Genomic DNA, 25,177 nt, shown 5'->3' with positions numbered 1-25,177 from the left:
CAACAGAAATGGCACGAGTGTAATGAAGTCGCACGTAGAGGGCCGTAACTACAACAAATTGCAGACTCAGCGAGATGTGGAAATCGTCGCAGGGGTACGACCGAAGACTGAAACTCAATCTCAGGGCATTCCACTGACTGACGTCAGGTTCCTGAGCAGGGTCAATATATCGGCGTTCAGTACAGGTGAAATCTCTAAAGCGTGGTATCACCAGAGGGCCATTGACAGCAGTAGTGGGGGTATTCGTACGAGTAACACTACACTGGAGGAAATAGTATGGATCCTAATTCAAGTTCAAATGTATTTATGCATTGGGACTCCCAGCAAATATATTATCATGAGTGCCTTAGAGTCATTAGTTACGCCAGAGATTCATCGTGGGATCAAACGGGCGATACGAGATCTGGTCCAGGGAGAAGCTGCGTGTCTACGGTCTACTACGGAGAGGACTTTTTATACGAGTCTGGGAAGAGCTGGAGGAGAAGATTTATCTCTGTGGTTCAAGCTAAATCGAGGTGAACCAGAGATTTGCTAATCGAATATGCAAATTTTAGGTGTATATTCCGGAGAACTAGAGGCTGGTTATCAGCTGACTGAAATGTCTTAGTCAAGACGTAATCAAATGTCTGACAAGAAGAACAAAAACAAGAACAAATCGACCCTTAGATCTTTGGCAACATCGGAGAATCACCGTGAAATTGATAAGAAAGAATGCACCGAGAAGAAGAGGAACTTTCCGAGCGAGCCATCCGGAACAATGTCGATTGAAAAGTGGAGATATTTAATAAACGCCAATGAATCGAAGGAACAGATGATGCAGGAAGCCGCTATGAATGCTGTGATACAAGATTTGGAAGGTGTGGAACCTTCAAAAACCCTTGAAAATCGAGGATACGCGGGGTAAAATCGTAGACTGGTATTGGAAGACAACAAAGCTCGAAGAGGTAGCGGGTAGCACCATAGCATAAATATTAATTCAACTAAAATTTCGAAGTGAGAAATCGTGTGAAGCAGGTATCGGATTACATCAGTCCTACACCGACCAGCGAGCAGACACCGTCCACGAGCTACTTTTCAAGTCAAGGACGCTAACGCATGCATTCCTCGACGTTCACATTGACGGACCGCATAACGACGACGAATAGGATGGAAAGGAATGGACAGTTAAAACAATCGGAATTAAAAATTCAGACTAACTAAACGACCAACTGCAAAGTTGTGAGCTCCTGATCGACGGAGCATATCCGCAAAGAGTTTCAATCCTGAAAAACCCTTATTCTAAGGACAAGAGAGTGACCAGGAGAGTTGAAATCGTGTCAATAAATAAACAGGCAAAATTTAGAATATTCCGTTTAATTCTACAAACGGAATTAAATTGTGACATCTTTACACCTTCCAAGGAAAGGAAATGTTTGATTTACAATCAAGAAGAAGGGGTGAAAAATATTCCCGTCCATCAACGGACCAAGTTGATAAGATCAGTAGTAAACACGCCTGTACCGACCCAAGGTCAGCACACTCAAGCTACCAAATTAATATCACTTGAGGTGTTATTTATGAACCGGAATATATTACTGTTTTACGAAAACTCAAGAACGATTTGAAAATTGGAACTGCATTTCAAAATTGTCTTCAAGATTTTACTGAATTATTGAGTGTAATAAGTGTGGAAAATTGTGATATAATATAATCGATTATAACACTGACACACCGCACTTTGGCTGAACAACAATGGTGATATTTTTTACTTTTACAAGTCTTTATATGCACAAGCGCGAGATGGATGGATATTTTATGAAAGGCTCTAGATATTGTTGTGAATATCGAGAAGTTACTTTGAATACTGACTCTTCCCTTTAGTCAATTGTGTCCAGAGGGTTGGAACTGGAGGAGGGATTTTCGTAAACATGAAAATCTACTTTGTTATTTTGATTGGTCAAGACAGGCCCAACCTTCAATGGTGGTGGGAGAAAATCTTTCTGTCCTTTTACCAACAGTGATTTTGAAATCCTTTCATTTTTGGGGAAAAGGTTTTGGGGAAATTTTCCTCATGAACTCGAAACCTGCAAAGGATAAAGTTGTAAATCTACAATATTTGGGCGTCTTCCTCGGAGAGACCCGTCCGAGACGGCTGGGTCCTACCGCAATAAAGTAATCGCGTCAACTTCTGTCCTTCTCTCCTTCTCTCCTTCTCTCCTTCTGAGACCCGAGGTGTGACAAAAAATTGCTAGTGCGTGGGAAACTAAACTCCATAAATTATCTATGTGAAATTATCCTCAAAAGGACAAGACATTTCTTGTTGAATTGCTTGTACGTGTCTCTTTGTCAAATTGCCGGATTGAGGAAATTTTGAAGAACCCAAACTTATTTTTATGGTGAAATAACCCATCCTCCAGTTTCTTTCCCTCACATATTTTTCTTCTTTCGGTTGAAACGAAAACTACTGGAAAATTCTTGAACACAATTAACTGTTATCTTGTAGTTTTCCTTTTTTCTTTAATGGATAAAAGTGAGACTTTTCTTTGAAGACGAAGCATCCTCTCCCCTTTGAGAGATTGATCGATCAACTGCTGGTGATGGTATTCACAGTGTTGCCTTGTTGACATCCTCTGATGTAGTCGTTGGATGGCTCCAGGTCGATGGAGGCAATAGAGCGATCCTTTTAACTGACCGTTTCACACAATTCCTAGTGTAGTCTTTACAGAGATGACTCGTATGGTTCCATCTCTGCCTGGGTGGATGTCAATGACTCGCCCGAGTCGACATTACATGGATAATAGGTTGTAATCTCTTAGCAGTACCATGCTGCGAATGGTAATGTCATGCTCGCCTGAGCACCAGTTTTTCCTTATGTTCAGTTCATTGAGATACTCCGTATACCAGCGGGCTCAGAAATCTTGGCACATGACGCCATGATAAAAATTTTTAGTGACGCAACATTTTTGGTCCTTCGATCCGGATAGAGGGAAAATTCGGTAAAATGAGAGAATTAATTGCTGCCGAGATTAATGGTGTGGCCTGAGAAGACTTATCGGGGTCTGGCATTCGGGCTGGACGAGTGTAGCTTGTGGAGCTCAGTGTTGGCGGCGTCAGTGCAAGCGTTGGGAGTCGTCTTTATCAGCCTTATTTGGAGATAGCGTCTTGCTGGAATTCTCGGCGAGTGACAATCTGTGGACCCACCGGGGTCGTCGAGGAGCAGATTGTGTTCGGTGCTACAAAATACAAGCAGTTCGTGAAGAACAGAGTGGGGAAGATTCAGAGACTGATGCGTCAAGCATACTGAAGGCATGTTCCGGGGAGGAGAATCCTGCGGATCTAGTTTCGAGGGAAGTGTCCAGCAAAAAATTGACTGATAGTCAATTACGGTGGACTGGTTCTAGCTGGTTGATGAGTGAGGAATCTTCTTGGCCAGCGCAGAGGTTCGCGGTGGAAGAAGTTGAGAGTCTGAAGCTATGACGAGTAGCTGTGCATGCTGCTGTGGCAGATCAGGGCTATCGAAACTGGGTTTTAATTCATCGGTATGGGGCTTTGAAGATGTTCCTTGCCGTGACTGCTTGTTGTCGTCGTGCTTTTTTCGTTAAGCAGAAGAGGTAGACTGGAAAGTTCTGTGATCTGGTGTTAGAGCCTAGTGAGATTGAAAAAGGCAAAAAGTTTTCGATCGAGGAGACTCAGGCGGAGTTTTCTGCTGAGCATCTGAAACGGGAGAATCAAAGGAATTAGCTCGGAGGAGTCCTTTGTTTCGCCTAGTGCCGTTTCTCGACGGAGAAGGGTCGATTCATCTGTTACTGGAAGGCTGCATAAGTCTGCCTTGGAGGAGGACTTCAAGCATCCGTTGGTGCTGTCATCAAGTGCAAGGTTTACTGAGCGAGTACTGCTTCAGGTTCATCAGGATACTTTTCATGGTGGGGTTCAGCTTATGCAGGCGACGCTGCAGAGGAAGTACGGGATCATCGGAGGAAGCAGGCTTGTGAAAGATCTTATTTCCCGGTGCGTGATTCGTGCTAGGTTTCGTGGAGCTGTGGCTAAACAGCTAATGGGCCAGTTACCATTGAGAAGGATTACTCCAGCTGGGGCTTTTCTTCACTGCGGCATTGATTATGCAAGGCCTCTGACGTTGCTGACCCGGAGAGGTCGCTGAGCAAAGATCTATAAGGGTTTCATGGTGGTGTTCGTCTGTTTCACTACTTCTGCTGTACATCTAGAGCTGGTTACTGATCACAGTACTGAGGGTTTCCGGATTTGCTATAAGATGCTTTCTTATAGTGCCAAGTGCGGAATGTGGGAGATGATCACCAGCGATCAAGAGACGAACTTGATTGCGGCTGATAGAGAGTTCAGAGATCTTTTTAGCACCGCTCGGAAGAAAAGGCAGAGTATTGCTCACAGTGCGGTGAAGCTTGGGATTGCCTGGATTTTCAATCCCCCAGGTGCTTCATCGTGATGGTAAGTGGGAAACGGCTATGAAGTCAGCTAAGTTTCATCAGAAGCGTGTCGCCGGAGAGACCAAACTGACATATGAGGAGTTCACGATGCTGCTGACGCAGATTGAGGTGATTCTAAATTCAAGGCCGTTGTGTGAGCTGCCTGATGGCCCTGAAGAGTTCGTAGTGTTGACTCCTGGCCATTTTATAATTGCGTCCGGCATCTCTACTGTGCCGGGGCCTTCATTGGCTCATTTATCGATATCAAAACTCTTGAGATCAGCTGGTTAGACGAATGGTGGAGAAGTTCTGGGAACATTAGTCGACGGAGTACATTCAGAAGTTACGGGATATTAACAAGTCGCACAAGGCCGCTCCAAACGTTCAGGTGGGATCTTTGGTGCTTCTGATGGATGAAAAGATCCCACCGACTGAGTGGACCATGGGTCGGGTGACTGAGTTGCATGCAGAGATGGGCTATGCAGATTTGTCACAGTCAGGACGCAGTCATCGAGCTTCACAAGGCCGATCGTCAAGATCTGTCCTCTACCTGTCGAGGTTATTCCACCTGATTCTACCGAGATCTAGGGTTATTTTACGTTTCTTTTGACTTTTGTCTTTGTGTTGTTTTGACTAATATCATATAGTGATTTTATGTTCGTTGTGATTTTCAGTTTACGTTTCCGGCATGGTTTTGCCAATAGTTAATTGCCAAAAGGGGAAGAATGTTGCGGACTGGTTTCACCACTTGGAGGAATTTTCGGGGGTTTCACGTCATCTGTCACCGACTCTGGAAGTTGCGAATTGAGTTATCGACGCGATCAAGCGTTGGCGTCGCTTTTCTATGATTTATTCAGTATTCATTGTGCAATCGTTGAGGATTCTCATTGCGTACGTACAGCGCACTACTAATCATTAACGTGGCTAGATAATTATCAGTATTTATAATTATATCGAGTCTCAATGGGAATACTCTTGTGTACTAGTTAATTATTGTGGTGATTAAATGACAGTGATGATTTAATTCACCGGTGTCCGTGTCTATTCATTCAACCCTTTATCCGGACTCAGCGTCTTAGTATCTTATTTGGAGACGCTGACGCCAGGGATGAACAAATATTGTAATATAAAATTCATATACCTGTGCAAAGCACTTAATAATAAACATTAATTATCGTGAGCTACTTTATACGCGGTTATTCCCAGTTGAGAGGCGTCGGTTCATCTTCTGGATCGTTCCAAACGTCACATTTGAATTAGCCTCCCGGAAGTAAGGAAACTGTAGTTTTTACATCACGAAATTGTATCGTTCATGCATCAAGCCACCCGGGGTCGGATCTGCAGGGCACTTCGGCGGTCTATTCTGCACTTTGAAAAATTGGCGGGAGAGGGCTACGTGTGCCAAGAATTTCATTGAACAATTCCTCTTACAACTTCGTATAACATAAAAGTGACATTTACGGGTGCGGGTGTATTTCAATTTTCATGCGGTTACTGTGTGCTGATGTTAGTAGTTTATTTCTTCATTGCGGTACAGAAGATTCTTTTTTGTGCATGAAACAGTTATGACTATTCTGGGCATATTGGGAGCCGCAGCTATCATGATCGACGAAGAAATACGTGATAAAGAGAGAAGGATCATAATAAAAAAAATTACGAAAATCTTCAAAAAATTTCAAGGAACAAAATCGAGAAATTAAAAAGAGAAGATATAATTTGTAACCGTGTTTTTATTTTCTTCTGTTAGGAAAATTAATCCAATTTAATTAGTTCCTGAAAAGGGGAAGGGATTAAATGATTTCTCCGAAAAATAGGAGGAATTCTGTATAATTCTCGCAATGTATTCTAGTATTAATAAATACAATGATTTGATACTGTCTTCTTGCATTTTAATGAGAGTTTTAACGGGATAGGATAAGACCAGGCACGATTTGTACACGCGAAAAGGGATGATTCTAATAATGGTTACAAATGAGGAAGAAGTTACTCGGGGGTTTGACTCAACCAAATTACAATATTGAAGGATCAATTCTCAAAAGGGGGCAAAACTATTAAGGCTCACCGTTGGGGGGGGGGGGAAATAACTGGAGAATACTGGGATGGGAGGAATGTAACTCGTACCCACGCGGTGCTGACTTGTAGCCGCTTCCTGGGGATGATTCGGGGTATTTTGCGTATCCACCGGGGGTGGTTCAGCCTCTTATCCTCTCGCGCATGTGGGGGATTGTTGGCTCCAAGTAGTAGTACCCCTGGGAAATTTTCTCCACTCCGCGGGCTCACTTTTCTACACGATATTATTCCTCTTAACTTTTATTGTTTCCTGCGGGACGGTGGTCGCGAGGTGGTCAGTTACATCGCTCGTACAGTCTCTTGGGGGTCCTTCGGGGGCGAATTCGTCTTCTTCCGCCTGACGTCACACAAATTTTCGGTGGGCCGAATGAGTTCTTGGTGCTGCGGGGGGTCGTGTGGAGGGGCCTGTTGCCGATTGTGTATGCGATGCGTAGCTGAGGGGTAGTGGGCTCTTCCTCTCCTCTTCTCCTTCTATCCCCTTGCGGTTACGGCTGCGGTGTGAGTCTAGGGCTCTTCTTCGACATGATCTCGAAAGTGGGGGCAGGGGGAAGGAGTATTTGGGGATTCATGGGGAACCAACGGTGGCGGAAATTTTAGGGGGAGCAAAAGATTCTGTGACCTAATTTTTCACCTCATCACAAAATTGTGAAAAAATTCTGTAGAATTTTCTCAAGTATTGAAATCAAGACAATTTATCCGAGAAATAATTCAACTCTAATAATTTTCAAATTGAAAAATTATAATTTATTATATTAACATCAACAAATCGAGTATTCAACAAATTTCATGTCACAATCTATCAAAAAAATGCTAACAAATCCAAAAATATTAATAAAAACGTAAAGAAAACGTTTTTATGTAACTATTCATGCCCCAAAATGGTTGGATAATGTGCTCCCCAACAAGCGCGTATTCTCAACATTATCTGGAATTTTATTTCCACATTTACAAAAACTGCGGGGTGCAGCGTCCAGAGTGATAGAAATGAGATTCTTAGGCTGTAATAAGATGTCAGAGACTACCTCGTCATTGTCTGAGTTGTAGCCTCTCGAGAAATTTACAGTCAAAGACTGTAATGAGGGACAATTGTCCTTCAAGAAAATTACATTGTATCGTTTGTTTCTGACATGAACGTCTAGCAAACTCAAGAATCGTCTACATTTGGATAGATGGAACTCCTACAATTTGTCTTTCATCCACGTTATTGATGTATTGGAGAATAAATTGATCGATGTGTCGAATATCCCTCCATACTGTGCCATCAAGTTTCATCTCCCTCCAAAATGAACGGGGTGCAAAAAATCACAATATTAAGAGTATGCAAAAATTAAAGAGTATCGTCGAATTGTACGAAACTGGCAAGCATTAACTTTAATGGAGTGTAACACAAATGAAAGTCATGGATGCAATCAATATCAATTCTCATTTTTCGAAATCCAATTGGTACCTGTGAATTCAATATTCAGTGAATGATCTGAATATTAACTAATATGAATAAAATGCCAGTCAATTTTGACATTTCTTATATGAACAAACCCCAAAAATGAAAATTTATTGGTCTAAACTTGATTGAGCGGACATTCGATGATATTAATAGCATGAACTTTTGCTATTTGCACAACAAAATGGAGAATTTAATTAACCAGAAGAAACGTCCTTACAAATAAAACAATCCCGATAGAAAATCAAAGAAAAAATTTAATGGGAGAAACGCACTAATTCTGAAAATCTTAAATAACTTATTAAAAATCAGCAGAAACAGTGAATCTGGAGTAGAACTGTTTGTTTCCTTTCAATAATGAATTGAAAGTATGTTCTATCTGGTCAAAAAAAAATGAGTTGAATTGAAAAGTTCTTTTAAAAAAAAAATAGAAAACTCACTAAGAAACAAAAAAAAATCATTTTGTAAAAAATGTACCAAGGAAGATTTGTTTACGGATTACCAGATGGAGAAGATTAGATTGATATAAACAGTGAGTTGAAAATCTCCGCGCCAAACACGTTGCTCCTGCTCCTACTGATTTTTTACTTCATGAAGAATTTTTTTTCAATCCTTTTTCTATTGAGAACTATTTTTCTTATAGAAATCTGAATATGCAGTATACATATTCATTCGACATTCCTGGGTTGGCTTTCTTTGTTGTTTCTTTGTATTTAAAAAAAATCTCGACTTTTCAGCAAAAATCAAACAAAACTTTTCCTTGGCGCAGTTTTTTTACAAAAACATTTGTTTTCGTTTTTCAGGGATCTCGATTTCATCACAAGATGGAATAAGAAAAAAATAAATAAAAATATTGAATTTGCCAGTACATACGCTGTGGAATGCGGTTACTGTTGTATATCTGGTCACAGGTACAAAGAATTGCTACGGCTCCATTCGGAAGCTTACTACCAATGGAATTGGTCGAATTGAAAACAAGGAAGCGACTAATAATGCAAAAATTAACATGCAAAATTCAATGAAGTCAAGAAAATTGCGTGAATTTTGTTGAAATATATCAGAAATTCATGAATTGAAGAGAAAATATGATGAAATCTTTTTAGGAGTTTATGAATGTTTCTTCAAAAAATGTCTTCTGACGTTGTTGTCTAAACTTGATAATATTCAAGATATTTGTAAAATAATTTCAAAATGTATCGAAGAGTCGACAATAGATGTAATACATTATTAACAATTTCATATAGATTATTCCACAACTGCCGCTGAAACTAGTAAATTCAACAAAAAATTTCATAACAACTTCCCTTTTATCCACTACTTAATGAATAAAAACCATATTCAAAAATTTTCTAAGCCTCTTTCTTCAAAAGATAAACTATTTGCAGATATTTGAGAAACTAATTGTGGAATAAATTAATTCCTTAAAATTCACTTCTTTTCCCAACTTGAGTCGATTAATATTGTATAATCGTAATAATAATTCCTGTTCTATTGAAAATAGGCAGCACTGGATGAGGCGACCGACACATGGGGAATAAAAGTAGAGCGTGTGGAAATGTGAGTAAACATGTAATTTATCATCCATCCTTCGCAAAATTCTATCGGTTTGAAATATGAATAGCGTTTATCGACTTTTAGAAAGGATGTGCGCCTGCCGGTACAACTGCAACGGGCCATGGCAGCTGAGGCTGAGGCAGCTCGCGAGGCTCGAGCTAAGGTAATTGCCGAGGTTCTAGTGATAACAAAGCGGGGAATTTAACCGGAGGACGGTCAAGTGATTAATTTCAAAGAGTGATAAAGTAGTGTAATAATGCCGATTCTGGGGCAACATTTTTGGCGTCGACCTGGTCGTTGGGGCCCAGTAAGGGGGTCAGATGAAAATGGGTGGGTGAGTGGTTGATTAATTCGCGGGGTGGCGGTTTAATTCGCGGTTTGATTCGCGAGGTCGCCGTTTAATTCGCGGTTTGATTAATTAATTCGCGGGTTTTCCCTCGAAGTCATGAAAGGGTCAATTGATTCACGGGATCGCGGTTTAATTCGCGGTTTGATTCGCGGGGTCACGGTTTAATTCGCGGTTTGATTAATTAATTCGCAATTTTTCCCTCGAAGTGATGAAAGGGTTGATTAATTCGCGGTTTAATTCGCGGGGTCGCGGTTTAATTCGCGGTTCGATTAATTAATTCGCCATTTTTCCCTCGAAGTGATGAAAGGGTTAATTCATTCGCATTCCAATTCGCGGTTCGATTAATTAATTCATGATTCTTTCCCTCAAAGTGATGAAAGGGTTATTAAATTCGCTGGTTAATCAATTTAATTCGCGGTTTTGCGTTACAAAGGACCTTCTCGGTGACCTAGTCAATCCACCCCGCGAGGGGGTGAGTGAAGAAGTTAATTAATTCGCAGGTCGCGGTTTGAATCGCAGATTAATTCCGCAGATCACGGCTAAATTCGAGGATCAATTGATTAATTATTCAATTAGTATACCCAAAGTTCTCAGTACACCGCCGCGAGGGGTGAACGGGTTAACTAATTCGCTGCTATAGAAATCATAGAAGGGGATCCTCTTCTTCTTCAAACATTGACACCTGGCTTCACTTGACATGTCTGAACTTGAGTTTTCCGGTACTTTCTCGTTTGCCGCCCCCCCTTCGTGTGAAATTGTTGTTGATAACGATATCAACATGTAAATATTTATTTTAAAAAGAAGAGTTCAGAAGGGGAGGGAGTTTGTATATCTGCAAAGGCAGAGGATCAGTCATTCAAAAACTTAGGTAACCCCACCAATTTGGCATAGTCCTCGACAAATTTTACACGTTGTAGTAGGAGGAGTTTCCGAAAAATCTCCATCTGCTGCAAATTGACAAGAACGCAAATGCATTGGAAGATGTCCGAACGCAATCTTTTGTTTACATAGACTTTTTCGGTTTACCTGGGAANCGAAGCGCGCGATCTGCCTAGTTTTGTTAATAATTTTCCAATGAGTCACATGATTCTTTTTCAACCAATCACGTAAGATTTTACAGGATGTACACGCGTAGGCACACTCACATATGTATCTATTATAACATGATAAAAATCATGTACTGTTCCTCGCCTGAACTGACCGCGGATCATGGGGGGGAAAATTAGTATTTTTACCTCAGCGAGGAGTCGGATCACCCAGAGCCACAATTGTCATTTTATTTTTTTTATTTCTATTATTTACTTCCTTTTCATCATTCTCTCNTTATTTTTTGTTCCCACAAACAAAGAATGGTGCTATCCATAAGTAAAAGATCCATGAGCGTTACCAGGCTTTTTTCTTTGGTTTCTATGCTCAAGTTCTTTTTCCTTTTCTATAAACCATGTATATAGTACAATCTTTGGAAAGCTCATTAAATGAGTTCCAAAGTGACGTCTGTTTCATCCAATTCTGACCATTTTTCATTGAGTTATGAGAGTTTTAGGCGATAAGTGAATTTTCATGTTTCACTTGAAAAATTAACTTCGGATGGATTTTTCGATGCTTTCAAGTGGCTGAAACAAAGATATTTATACATCATTTTGAAAAACACGTACTGTTTTTCGAAATGGTGTATTAAAAATGCGATTTAATTAGATTTTCATCAATTTATTACAGTTTTTTTCCATTTTTTATGTTTTGTCACACCTANGATTAGAACCATTTTAAAATGCTAGAATCAAATTGTCGAATCCCCTGTATTCTTCGCTCTTTATCACGTGATCGGGTGGGGGTAGAAAAGATTTTGAGGTTCCTCGGGGCGATGTACGGCCCCGACGGATACTCTTCGCTGGGATTTCTTTCAATAAGGTCGCTCTGCGCCATTTAATTTTTTTTTCGCTCTTCGAGGTTATTTGATCGACGGAAGTAAAGTACGTAGTGGTGTTGTGCCCGTTGGTTCCGGCTTTATCTTCCGACGTCGCCATACTGAGGGTCCAGACGAGTCTGCCTGGTGTTCTCGCGAAATCACGGTGAGCGTCTATTTTCCTTGTGAGTGCACGCGTCTTTCCAGTAGGGATTCCACTCCGGCACCCATTTTGGGGCCGTTTGAGAATGCGATAGAGTCTGCTTGTGACGCGGCACTCTGTAGCCTCCAGCTACCTCTTGATTGATGTCATTGTTAATTTCGCTACTTAATTGTGGTTACCAATCTACTTTTGTGGGGAAAACTAATCCCAGCTCATTTAATACGTCGACCTTCACCATTAACTTTTATGTCGTGGCTCTCGCGTCGTCGTCGCTTGCGGGTGATCCTCGCGTCTTAGCGTCTCCCACGCATCCTTAAGATTATTATTATTTCTCTTCGTTAATTAGCATCGCTAGGTCAGTTACATTTTTTTTTGTTGTTGTATAGTATCTTTGCTCGTGGGAGTCCTCTCCTGCACGTGTACAGAATTCTACCGAAACTCTCGTATGTACGAGGGAAAGATCACATTTGATTTATGATTTGGAAATATAATTTTTTGTGTTTTATAAACAATTGCATTGTTGAGTACGCTCATTGTAGCCTGTTCCCACACGCCTCCGCGGTTATCTGAGCTAGTCGTGGAACGCGGCTCAACGGTGTGACCTTGTCCTTTGGCGGTTAAAAGGACTGGCGCCCTTTTTGGCATTTTGTCTCCTCTCGTTATTCCCGTCGTTCTAATTCCGGATTGAGAGAGTCCAAAAGGTTCGCTGAAAGTTCATGGAGAATCACGCGTCTGAATCCCGCAGACGCGCTTGAAAAAAATACCTCACAACTTTTTGACGCCCAACGTGGGGCCTTCGGGCAAATCCACGGGATAACAAAATTGATTCATTTTTTTTTGTTCCTTTCAATAATTGAAAATTATTTGGTTTAACTTTATCTGAAATTTTATTTCGGAAAATTAAATTCGAATTAAATTTCTCGTATTCGAATTGAAATTTCTCGTGATTTAATTTCATCGGGCGAGTGATTCGCGTTGAATTAAATTATTTGGGGATTAAGATTACTCGGCCTCGAATTTAACACTCGTCTTTGTATTCGGGTGTATCGACCCATTTTATTTCGCCTCTCTTTTCGGGTTTGTTTACTTCGCGCTGGAATGTCGTGCGGAGAATCGAGCAACACTGAACGCTCGGTATCGGAAGTCTCTCTCGCACAATTTCTACGGGCCGCTCTCGCTTCACGCGTTTAGTGGGACCCGTCGGCGTAGTGGGGAATTATCGATCGGCCACTATCAGCTGTTTGAGTGCGACTGCACTCTCGGATGTTTCATATTCTCTAGCGGAGTAATTGACCTCGCGCGCTATATTGCGAAGTAGGGAAATTATTTTGTTTTCCCTCGTTTGTTTTTTTTTCCCTTTTGCAAAAATTATATTTTGTTTGCAAAAGTTATTTTTTTAATTTTTCTTTGTTTTTGTTATTTTTCTTTGCAAACTAATTTTTTTTAAATTTTGTTTTGCGAACAGGAAATTTTTTTTTGTGTTTGCAAAATTAATTTTTTTTATTAATTGGTTTTTTTTTGCAAAAATTATTAATTTCGGTCCGCCGTCGGAGGGGATTACTTAATTTTTTTACAATGGACGGGCTGGGAAACGTTATCCAGTGCGTTCCGGAGATGGATTTACCGCGTCTGCGCGCGTTTTTACCGAGCGTAGGGGGTAGTCCAGTGGGTCACGCGATGTGTTGATCGACCGAGCGATTCGCGCCATGCTCCGTATGCGGTCCCGTGGGGTCCCGTGGTCGCTGGCTGACGATTACGTTGAAGGCCTAAGGGACATAAATTTAGATGAATTTGATTTCGAGGGAGCTCACGCGTCAGTTTTCGATACTTTTCGCAATGAGGAACTCGAACAGGCCTTGCCTGATCTATCGCATATTGATCCCGCTATCCTTCAACAGCGGGTCGCGCGATCGTCAGCACACACGACGCCCACGACAACGACAGTCACTAGTACCGTTACGTCAACTACTACGGAAAGTTTTATGAGTAATTTGTCCGGAATGTTCGCGAGTGTAAGTAGGGGATCCGCTGACCCGGCGCACGCGAGCTCACCGGCAAATCATGAAGGGCCCAACACGAGTAGGGTATTCAATTCCACGGGTCAGCAGAATTTAAATGCGGAAGCACGCAGTTCCCAGCACGCGAATCGAGGTAGTTCAATTCCACGTTTCCCAACGGTGCCTACAGCAACCCCAGGGAGGGATTCTTTTGACGTGCGAGCACCACCTACCTCGCGAGGAGGGATGAATGAATCAATCTTCCGCGATTACGAAGGACCGCAGTATTATCAGGGGTCGGGAGCAATTCCTCACACTTGGCATGGCCAGACGGAGGGTATCGCGACGGCAACCTCAAGTGCAGCAGAAGCTCATCTCGAGACAACAGTTCTGGACAAAATTGCGTCCATTCTCGAGTCACATTGGCGAGAGAGGGGGCGCGAGGCACATCGCATTCAATTTGCAGCCCAGGCTGATGAACGGGCGGGGACAAACATTCCCACGCCGACATATTTTCAGGCACCGACAGTGCCCGCGGGCTGCGATCCCCGAGTACCTCCGCCAGTCATGGGCTTTTGGCACAATGGGGTCTTCTATCCCAGTGCTACCCCCTCAGCCTCAAGGGTTGATCATCTCTCGCCAGGTCTCCATGGGAGACGTTATAACGCCGCCATGTTCGATCGCGTTCTAGGGTGGAAATTAACGTTTGCAGGGTTACCGACGGAGAGTATTGACGAATTTCTCCGTGAACTCAAAGTACGTCAGGAAACCTACGGTATTCCTGACAAGGAATTATTTCAAGTTTTGCCCACGATTTTAAAAGGAGTCGCGTATAACTGGTGGGAGGTTCGTCGCGATAAATTTCACACTTTCCGAGAATTAAGTCAGGCTCTCACAAACCGGTTTTCGAGCCCAATCGATACGCGTTGTAGAGCAGTAGTGGACATCATGAGCAGGACGCAAGGCCCACTCGAACGTGGTGCCGATTATTTGGATCCCATTCGTCTGATGTGGCAATTATCCAACAACCATAATTTTCCAGAGGCCGCAAGACTTGATATCGCTTACAATCATCTCAGACCCGAGTATCATCCGATGATACATCGCAATGATTTCGCGACTTTTGATGAATTGGAAGCACTGGTCTTGGACTTCGACTGGAGACACAGTCGGGTCCCATTGAAGCCTCCACCAGAGCCAACCGATACCATTTACCCTCACTGCGCTTACGTGCCGGCACGCTATGCGAAGAAGGGGGCGAAGACGGTCGTGGAAGAAATAAATGAAATAGGCGGGAACATATCGGGGGGAGCGAAGCCAGCCGAGCCAAACCCTAAGTCTCGACGACCTTCCAAACAACTTCCGAAGCCCACCGCTCAGGCTTCCGCGATTCAGCCGTCAACTCTAGCGACGAAATCTGATTCGGTAGCCGCGAAAACGGTCAAACCTAAAGTCGCATTTCCAGCTGGCGGTCTTAAGACCCCCGCTGCTAGTTCCCCGTCAGAAACTATGACAGCACCTTCGGCATCGGTGAAGCCGGAGGAATTATGTTTCAATTGTTTGAAGTCTGGGCACAGGCATGTAACATGCAAAGTGCCACAGACAGAAGTTTTCTGCTACGTATGTGGTACGAGGGGAGTTAAATTTACCGAGTGCAAAAATCACATGCGAAAGGCTAAGGCAGGGGCTAAGGAAAACGCGAAGGGAGTGCAGCAATAAAGGGTCCAAAGCTGTCTCCCAAGGTTACAAGGACCGCAATCGAGGATAAACCGCGTATTTCGATGGTTAAAAACTCGAAAACTAAATTACGAACGTCCCTGGACAAAATATCGGATAAGGACAGGGATTTTTCGAATGTCACGGTTGATAACAACCACGTAGCGCGATTACCTTCAAATGCAAAAAAGGGGGAATCGCGGCTCTCTAACGAAAGTAGGGAGGATGTACAGTCGGACACCATTCCCAAAATACCGATGGGGTCTACGTCACGGGATAATTATAAATCCAATTTTAAATTGAACCACGGCACTGCCGTAACACTCGATAACGAGGAAACTGAATTTCCACCTACGTACGAGCGGTTGTATCGCGGAAAATCCGAACGGCTGATCACCGATTCGGAGGTGAATCCCGCGGTTGAGCGCGAGTCGAAGGAAAGTGGGGTTGCTAGTGCACACGCAACGTCGCGAGGGGAGGAAAGTTTCGCAGCGTCGTCGAGTCTTACCGCGGTGAAACCGCTGGGGGCGCGGGTATTCTTGCCGCTGTCTATCAGTTCTAGCGAGTTGTACGCTCTGATGGATCCCGGAGCTACAAAATCTTGCATTAGGAATATTCCCGAAGGATGGAGGAAGACGCTTAGGTTCAAAATAAAACCACCCGCATCGCCGATGGTAGCGATGGCTAATGGTCATGCCGAAGCGGTCGCGGGTGATGTGCAAATTCCAATAAAAATTAAAGGGATAACTCGCGTGATCGACTTCCAGATTACTCCGGGATTAAGTCGTCACGTGTTATTAGGAATGGACTTTGTCCGAATTTTCGGGTTTGGCTTCGACGGTAAAGCAAATGAGTGGTGGATTGACGGTGACGACCATCAATACCCCATCGAAACTCGCGACTTTACCGAAGCCAATGAAATTTGTGGTTTGGTACAGACGAATGATACGGAACGCGTAATAATTGACGAACTTGTGCATCGCTTAGTGCCTCCACCGCGTGAAAAAATTAAATTCACGAATTTGACATCGCATAAAATCATAGGGCCACGGGATCATACACCATTTAGGTTGAAGGGTTCTACGATGTCACCAATTATACAACAGGAATTAGTCCGACAGGTAAAAGCACTCGTGGAAGCCGGGGTTATTCGCCCGTCTGAAAGTGCCTGGAACAATCCGGTTGTAATGGTAAAAAAGGCCCATGGTAAATGGCGATTGTGTCTGGATTTTAGATGGTTAAATAAATTAACCAAGAAGGACGCGTACCCGATTCCGAATTTGGTAGGGATCTTAGATAAACTACGTTCTGCGCGGTATATCACCACTTTTGATTTGAAGCAGGCGTATCATCAGGTGCCTTTAGACCCGGAAGGCCGCGAATTAACCGCGTTTTCGGTGCCAGGCCTGGGTACATTTGAATTCGTGGGATTGCCATTCGGTTTAACCAACGCGCCCGCGACTTTTCAACGTCTAGCAGATAGGATTATCGGTCCTGAGCTTGAGCCCTTCGCGTTCGCGTACTTAGACGACATCATTGTCGTCACTCAGACGTTTGAACATCATCTCAAGTATCTGGAATTAGTTCTCACGAGGCTGCGCGATGCAAACCTCGAAATAAATTTGGAAAAAAGCGTGTTTTGTAGTAACCGCGTCCAATATTTGGGGTTTATCGTGGATGAAACTGCTCTTCATACCAACCCTTCAAAGGTCGAACTAGTCTTAAATTATCCGGAATCACGTACCATATGTCAAATTCAACGTTTTCTCGGTATGTCATCATGGTATCGGCGTTTTATGCCCGACTTTGCCGCGATGGCCGAGCCTATGACGCGCCTCTTGCGCAAAAATACTAAGTGGAATTGGGGGGATAAACAATCGACTGCATTCACGCGTATTAAAGCCGCTCTGTCGACTGCACCAGTATTATCCTGCCCTGATTTTTCGGTACCATTCACGATTCAAACCGATGCGAGTGCTTACGGCCTTGGAGCTGTCCTCACACAAACAATTGATGGAGTCGAATATGTGATCGCGTTCGCCATTAGGATATTAACTAAACCTGAGCGAAACTATTCAGTTACACAAAAAGAGTGTCTCGTGGTCGTGTGGGCTATTGGTCATTTTAGACGGTACATTGAGGGATATCACTTCACGATTATTACCGATCATAGTTCATTACAGTGGCTCCATAATTTGACAGACCCGGCCGGCCGGTTAGGAAGGTGGGCACTAGCGTTACAAGAGTACGATTATAATTTAGTTCATCGACCTGGCAAGCTCCATGACGTTCCAGACGCATTATCGCGAATGTACGAGGACGAGTGTACCGAGGCCGATGAAAATGAGGTTAACGCTGTTGAAAACCCCGACTTGTCGACGGAAATTGGAAGTGAGAGTGCGGCAGAGGTGGAAGATGAGTGGTATTCGCGCAGAAAGGCGTCTGTAATCCGAGAACCAGCTAAGTTCAAGGGGTGGAAGGTGGAGAACGATCAACTGTTTCGATACCGACCAAACCCCCTGGTTTCGACGGTTGCGGAGGACGTCGATGCGTGGAAGCTCGTCCCCCCAAGGTCGTCACGAATAGATATTATTTCTGAATCTCATGACCTACCGCGTTCAGGTCATTTGGGAATTGAAAAGACGCAAGCTCGAGTAGCCCTCGCGTATTATTGGCCAGGAATGTCAGAAGACGTAGCCAAATACGTCACATCTTGTGAAGTTTGTCAGACGTGTAAAGTCTCACAGTTACAACCTGCGGGTTTGATGGGACAACGCGTTTTTCATGAGCCGTGGACAGTGGTTGCCGCGGATATCATGGGCCCTTTCCCTCCGAGCAAATCAGGTTATTGTTACCTCTTAGTTTTTCAAGATCTGTTCACTAAGTGGGTGGAGGTGGCCCCATTGAAAAAGGCAGATGGTAAATCTATCATCGCCGAATTTGAAAGTCTGATAATATTTCGCTGGGGAACACCTAGAGTGATCCTTACAGATAATGGTACGGAATTCAAAAATAATTTAATGCAGGAGATGGCGAGATCTTTTGATATTCGTCATACAACCACTCCGCCGTATCACGCGCAAGCCAACCCAGTGGAACGCTTAAACCGCGTCCTCAAGACGATGATTATCTGTTTCATTGAACAGGACCATCGAGAATGGGATTCACACTTGCACGAATTTCGGTCAGCATATAATACCGCGCTACATAGTTCACTCCATGTCTTGCCCGCATTCTTGAATTTCGGTCGTCAGCCACGCGATAGTTTATTTTTGCGGAAAATGAAGGCACTCGATGAAGAAATAGCGGTACCGAACACGGCCAGATGGACAAAACGTATGGAACGCATGACGGAAATTTATGATTTAATTACCGACAACCTAGATAAATCTTTCGAGCAAAAAGCCCGTTATTATAATCGTCATCACCGAGATATTAAATTCTCCGAAGGTGATTTGGTTAGGTGCAAAATTCGCGTGCTATCGTCCGGCCCGAGAGGCTTCGCGGCAAAATTAGCGCGTAAATGGAGCACAAAAATTTACAGAATAAAGGATATTAACTCAGACTTCGTGTATGAGTTATTAGATGATGAGGGCAAAATCGCGGGTAGACACCATGTAAAAGATTTAAAACTAGTGTTAACCGCGGATAATGAGCGACTCGCGCGGGATTCAGATGACGAATGCTCATTCGTCACAGCCACAGCGCAGACTTCCCCGTAAAACCTCATATCATTCACTCATTATTAACGCCTAACATTATATGTCCGTGTTGGTTGTTGTTTTAATGGCAAAATTGCCCTTGGTTTTTTTTTGTTTGTTCCATGGCTACTGGGTCCCGCTCCTCGCGGGCCTTTCTGAAATGTAGTTTGTCGGAGACGTCATTGCACATCATATTAAACTCACAGGTGCTCGCCCCGGTAGTTCAGTCTGGGGGGGGCAGTTGTAATATGATAAAAATCATGTATTGTTCCTCGCCTGAACTGACCGCGGATCATGGAGGTAAAATTAGTATTTTTACCTCAGCGAGGAGTCGGATCACCTAGAGCCACAATTGTCATTTTATTTTTTTTATTTCTATTATTTACTTCCTTTTCATCATTGTCTCGAACTCTGTCGATCGCGCTCACCGTGGGTTACGTGAGCTTCCTGGCGAAGGGAGTGGAGCGGAGCATCGGGAAGGGCTACAAGACGGCGCTATAGCTGAGGAGCAGCACACCGACGAGCAAGCACACACCGAGTCTGGGAGACTCACACCACGTAGGACGCGAAAGACGATCGTCGCACGCCAGCAGGCATCTCAGGTCTCTATGTGCGAACCCCCACCACCTCACCGATGGATCGGCGGCATAAGGCCGTCCAATAAAAAACCGATGCTACAACATTGAGGGAGCATCGGATTATGTTGGCTCCCGCGCCGCTCAACGCGGATCAAATCCACCGACCGCGAGGCGCAAGTCCCAGTTTTCTGGGACTAAGGAATGTGGGATTAGAACCATTTTAAAATGCTAGAATCAAATTGTAGAATCCCCTGGATTCTTCGCTCTCTATCACGTGATCGGGTGGGGGTAGAAAAGATTTTGAGGTTCCTCGGGGCGATGTACGGCCCCGACGGATACTCTTCGCTGGGATTTCTTTCAATAAGGTCGCTCTGCGCCATTTAAGTTTTTTTTTCGCTCTTCGAGCTTATTTGATCGACGAAAGTAAAGTACGTGGTGGTGTTGTGCCCGTTGGTTCCGGATTTATGTTCCGACATCGCCGTACTGAGGGTCCAGACGAGTCTGCCTGGTGTTCTCGCGAAATCACGGTGAGCGTCTATTTTCCTTGTGAGTGCACGCCTCTTTCCAGTAGGGATTCCACTCCGGCGCCCATTTTGGGGCCGTTTGAGAATGCGATAGAGTCTGCTTGTGACGCGGCACTCTGTAGCCTCCAGCTACCTCTTTATTGATGTCATTGTTAATTTCGCTACGTAATTGTAGTTACCAATCTACTTTTGTGGGGAAAACTAATCCCAGCTCATTTAATACGTCGACCTTCACCATTAACTTTTATGTCGTGGCTCTCGCGTCGTCGTCGCTTGCGGGTGATCCTCGCGTCTTAGCGTCTCCCACGCATTCTTAAGATTATTATTATTTTTCTTCGTTAATTAGCATCGTCAGGTCAGTTACATTTTTTTGTTTTGTTGTATAGCATCTTTGCTCGTGGGAGTCCTCTTCTGCACGTGTACAGAATTTTACCGAAACTCTCGTATGTACGAGGGAAAGATCACATTTGATTTATGATTTGGAAATATAATTTTTTGTGTTTTATAAACAATTGCATTGTCGAGTACGCTCATTGTAGCCTGTTCCCACACGCCTCCGCGGTTATCTGAGCTAGTCGTGGAACGCGGCTCAACGGTGTAACATTGTCCTTTGGCGGTTAAAAGGACTGGCGCCCTTTTTGGCATTTTGCCTCCTCTCGTTATTCCCGTCGTTCTAATTCTGGATTGAGAGAGTCCAAAAGGTTCGCTGAAAGTTCGTAGAGAACCACACGTCTGAATCCAGCAGACGCGCTTGAAAAAAATACCTCACACTATATAAAGAAATTTCACCTTGATTTTCCGCTAGCTCTTTAGTGTCTTTATCATGAACAACATGGATCCTAACGCGTGTAAAAGATGCGTAGGAAATAGTTAAAGTGAATAGGAGACCCAGGGAAATTCAACAATGGCTTAATCACATCAGAGGATAATCGAAAGAAATTAATGCATTATTGAAGGGGAGTGCGAGTCATAGTGAGAAAAGACGTTTAAATCACATGTTAGGACGACTGAAAGCGTTCTATGCTAGGTTCAGAAACTTGGAAGTGATAGGAGGAGACTTAAGGGGTAATTTAACTGATAGAGTCCAATGGGAGGACTTACAAAGTGTTTTTGATGGTCGTATGAGAACCGGTGTAATCATTAACGTGAAAAATCCAGACATACCCAAATTTTTAGATGACGCTAGACGAATGCTCTGTATACGTTTTGAAAAGTGCATTCAAACAAGAAGGAAGTTTGAAAGTGAATGTAGTATTAACATGTAAATATGAAATTAATCGACATGAAATATTTTTCTTATTGAAGAAGAGAAATATTTCAATACAAAAAATGAAATAATTCTTGATTCAACTGATATTAGGCAGTGGTTTGATGAACACATAAGAGAAAAACTTCTAGTGAAACCGGATGAGTTCCAGGAAAGAGACTCTGGCTGGAGATTAGATGACGTAATTAATTTAGAAGTGAACATAAATAAATATAATCCATTGCGCGGAGGATCCAGCTTCGTTGAACTACCTGAATGGATTAAAAAAGAAACATGCTGTCGTGAACGTTCAAAATAAAGACGATGCCTACTGCTTCTTATGGTCCATTATGGCCGCTCGCTGTAACGTTCGAGATAAGCAACGAACAAACTCATATCCCTCTTTCAGCACTGTCATGAAAAGCTTTGGGAACTTCAATTAAAAGACATTCAAAAGTTTGAGAAAATGAATGAATGTATATGGAATTGATAGTGACGAAGAATCAGAAAAAAAATGAATTGTGACACTTTACTTGAGCAGAAATCCTCCAACCGCACTGCAAGAGGAAAAAAGAGCAATTCACCTTCTCATGATTGAAAACGGCGACATCCTCGATGGTGAATAGGAAAGAATGCATCACTACACATGGATCTCGAATTTGTCTCGTTTAGTTGGTGCAGAAATTTCAAAAGTTGAACGTAAAACAATCATATGTGACAGGTGTTTGCGTCACTTTTTCAAAAAAGAGGCCTACAGTAATCATAGGGTCGATTGTGTATCAATCAATAAGTGTCGAATGATTTTTTCTCATCGTGGTGAAAAATATTCAAAATTTCAAAATTTCAAAAATCAACTGACTGTTCCATTTGTTCTATACGCTGTTACTGAGTGTTTATTGGAAAAAGTGTCCGATGACAATGATGTAAATACCAAAATATAATAAAATCATGTAACATTCAGTGTTGCATTTTATGTGAAATGTAGCTATGATAACTCAAAATCGGAACTCTCTATTTATCGTGGAAAAGAATGTGTAGAGTGGTTCATTGAGCAGCTACGTATTTTAGCTATAAAAGTTGATGCTGAATTACAGAGAAATGAGCCGATGAACTTGACTTTTGAAATGGAGCGAGCATTGAATGCAACTAAAAATTGTTATATTTGTGACAGAGCATTCACCGAAAATGCAGTGAAGCATCGTGATCATTGCCACTTCACAGGTAAATATCGTGGTGCTGCTCATCCCGGCTGTAATCTAAATTATACGGAATCGTGTGTAACCCCAGTAGTTTTTCACAATTTGTCAGGTTATGACTCACATTGTTTTATTAAATCTCTTGCGAAACAACTCCAAGGCGCAGTGACATTAATCCCAATTAATAAAGAGAAATACGTTTCCTTCACGAAATCGGTCAAATTGACAAGAGTCCACTTGAGATTCATTGACTCATTCCGTCTTATGGTAAGCAGTATTGATCAACTTTCGTCATATTTAGAGGATGAAAAAAAGAGAATCACAACCATTACCCCCAAAAACGACAATTCGAACTCTTTACACACAAAGGAGTTTTCCCATACGAATACTTAGATTCATGGGGGAAATTAAGTGAACGCCAATTACCTCGGAAAGAAGACTTTTATTCTCGATTGAATGATGAGAATATATCAGATAAAGATTACAATCATGCATGTGATGTATGGAGAAATTTCGACATCAAGACACTCGGTGAACACGCGGATTTATATCTGAAAACTGACGTCTTGTTGCTGGCCGATATTTTCGAGAATTTTCGATGAAGTTGTTTCGCCTCATATAACTTGGATCCCCATCATTATTATACTGCACCAGGGCTGCCTTTTGATGCAATGTTAAAAATCACTGGAGTTCAATTGGAATTATTGCAAGACCCTGAGATGCTCGTTTTCATTGAGAAAGGCATTCGAGGAGGACTGTCGTAGTGTTCAAACCGATATGGAAAGGCAAATAACCACTACATGGGAGCTGATGAATATAACCCTGAAGAAGAAAAATCGTATTTGATGTATCTGCATGTAAACAACTTATATGGAGCAGTAATGAATCATCATTTGCCAAATGGGAACGTCTGTTGACTGGAAGATTGGTCATCCCTCAACGTTCTGAAGATTCCAGAGGACTCAGAGACTGGATACATCCTGGAGGTTGACCTGGAGTACCCACGGGAATTGCATGAAGAGCATAAAGATTTACCATTGTGCCCAGAGCATATAATCCCCCCAAACGGTCAATCAAAGTTACCAAAATTATTGATGACTTTAAACTCAAAAAAAAAAAATCACCTCATTCATTATACGAATTTAAAATAATATTGTAGTTTGGGCTTGAAAATTACTAGAATTCATAGAATCTTGAAGTGCTCTCAGAGTTTATGGTTAAAAAAATACATTGATTTAAATATCAATTACCGGAAAAATTCCAAGAATAACTTTGAAATTTTTTTTTATAAATTAATGAATAATGCGGTTTTTGGAAAAGCAATGGAGAACCTTAGAAAACATCTGCATGTAAAACTAGTTTCTAATTGGGAGGGACGATGGGGTGCTGAGAGTTGGATATCGAAACCCAACTTTCATAGCAGTATTATCTTTGATAAGGATTTGGTAATAATTCAAATGAGTCGTACACAAATTAAATTTAATAAGCCAATATACATAGGTTTTAGTATTCTAGATATTTCTAAAAGATACATTTATGATTTTCACTATAATTATGTGAAAAAAACTTTTAAGGATAGAGCAAAACTATTGTACACAGACACGGATAGTCTTAATTATCATTTCAGAGTAGAGGATATTTATGAAATTATGAAAAATGATATCGATAAATTCGACACTTCTGATTATCCAATAAATAATGTATATAATATTCCTCTTAAGAATAAGAAGAAATTAGGTATAATGAAAGACGAAAATCGTGGCAAGCTCATGACTGAGTTCGTGGGGCTCCGAGCGAAAATATACAGCTTTAAAGTGTCTGGTGAAGATCGGGAAAAATCGCGGGTCAAAGAAATGAAAAAATCAACGTTGAAGCGTATCACATTTGACGACTATAAATCCTGCTTGGACCAGCATAAAAATGTTCGGATGTCGCAAAATATGATCAGATCCATCAAACATGTTGTGTTCACAATTAATCAAACAAAACTAGCTCTAAGTTGACATGATGATAAACGCATTCTTCTGCCAAACACAATAGATACTTTGCCTTACGGATTTAAAAACAATGATATTGTAAATAACTTATAAAAGAAAAAGGGTGAGAAAATTAAAAAAAAAATTTTTTCGAAAAAATATTTCTTTATTCAATAAAAATTGCTCATAGATGTGTCTCCTTAATCCACCCAACGATTACACTACCAGTTCCATCTTCTTTTGTTACTAGAAAAAATAATAGTGCAACAAGCCAAATAACGAATATGGGAATAGTGCTGTTGCTAAAAAAATATAGCAACGGATGATTGCTCATCTTTTTTA

General features: G+C 42.2%; 1 protein-coding gene across 1 annotated transcript in view; it reads left to right on the top strand.

Moving 5' to 3' along the window:
• The first annotated feature begins 9,350 nt into the window (after positions 1–9,350).
• The window catches only part of LOC107044014 (band 7 protein AGAP004871), a 43,760-nt gene continuing 27,933 nt past the window's right edge, over positions 9,351–25,177 (top strand). The window contains exons 1-2 of the mRNA XM_015265742.2: positions 9,351–9,489; positions 9,571–9,649. Of these exons, the coding sequence (XP_015121228.1) occupies positions 9,608–9,649 (42 nt within the window). The 5' untranslated portion in view covers positions 9,351–9,489; positions 9,571–9,607. The remainder of the gene's footprint in view (positions 9,490–9,570; positions 9,650–25,177) is intronic.

Source organism: Diachasma alloeum, unplaced genomic scaffold, assembly GCF_001412515.2.
Source record: "Diachasma alloeum isolate Michigan unplaced genomic scaffold, Dall2.0 Dall_scaffold_00660, whole genome shotgun sequence".
NCBI lineage: Eukaryota > Metazoa > Arthropoda > Insecta > Hymenoptera > Braconidae > Diachasma > Diachasma alloeum.
The sequence above is the reverse complement of the archived record's forward strand: the minus strand, read 5'-3'. Positions and strand labels throughout refer to the sequence as shown.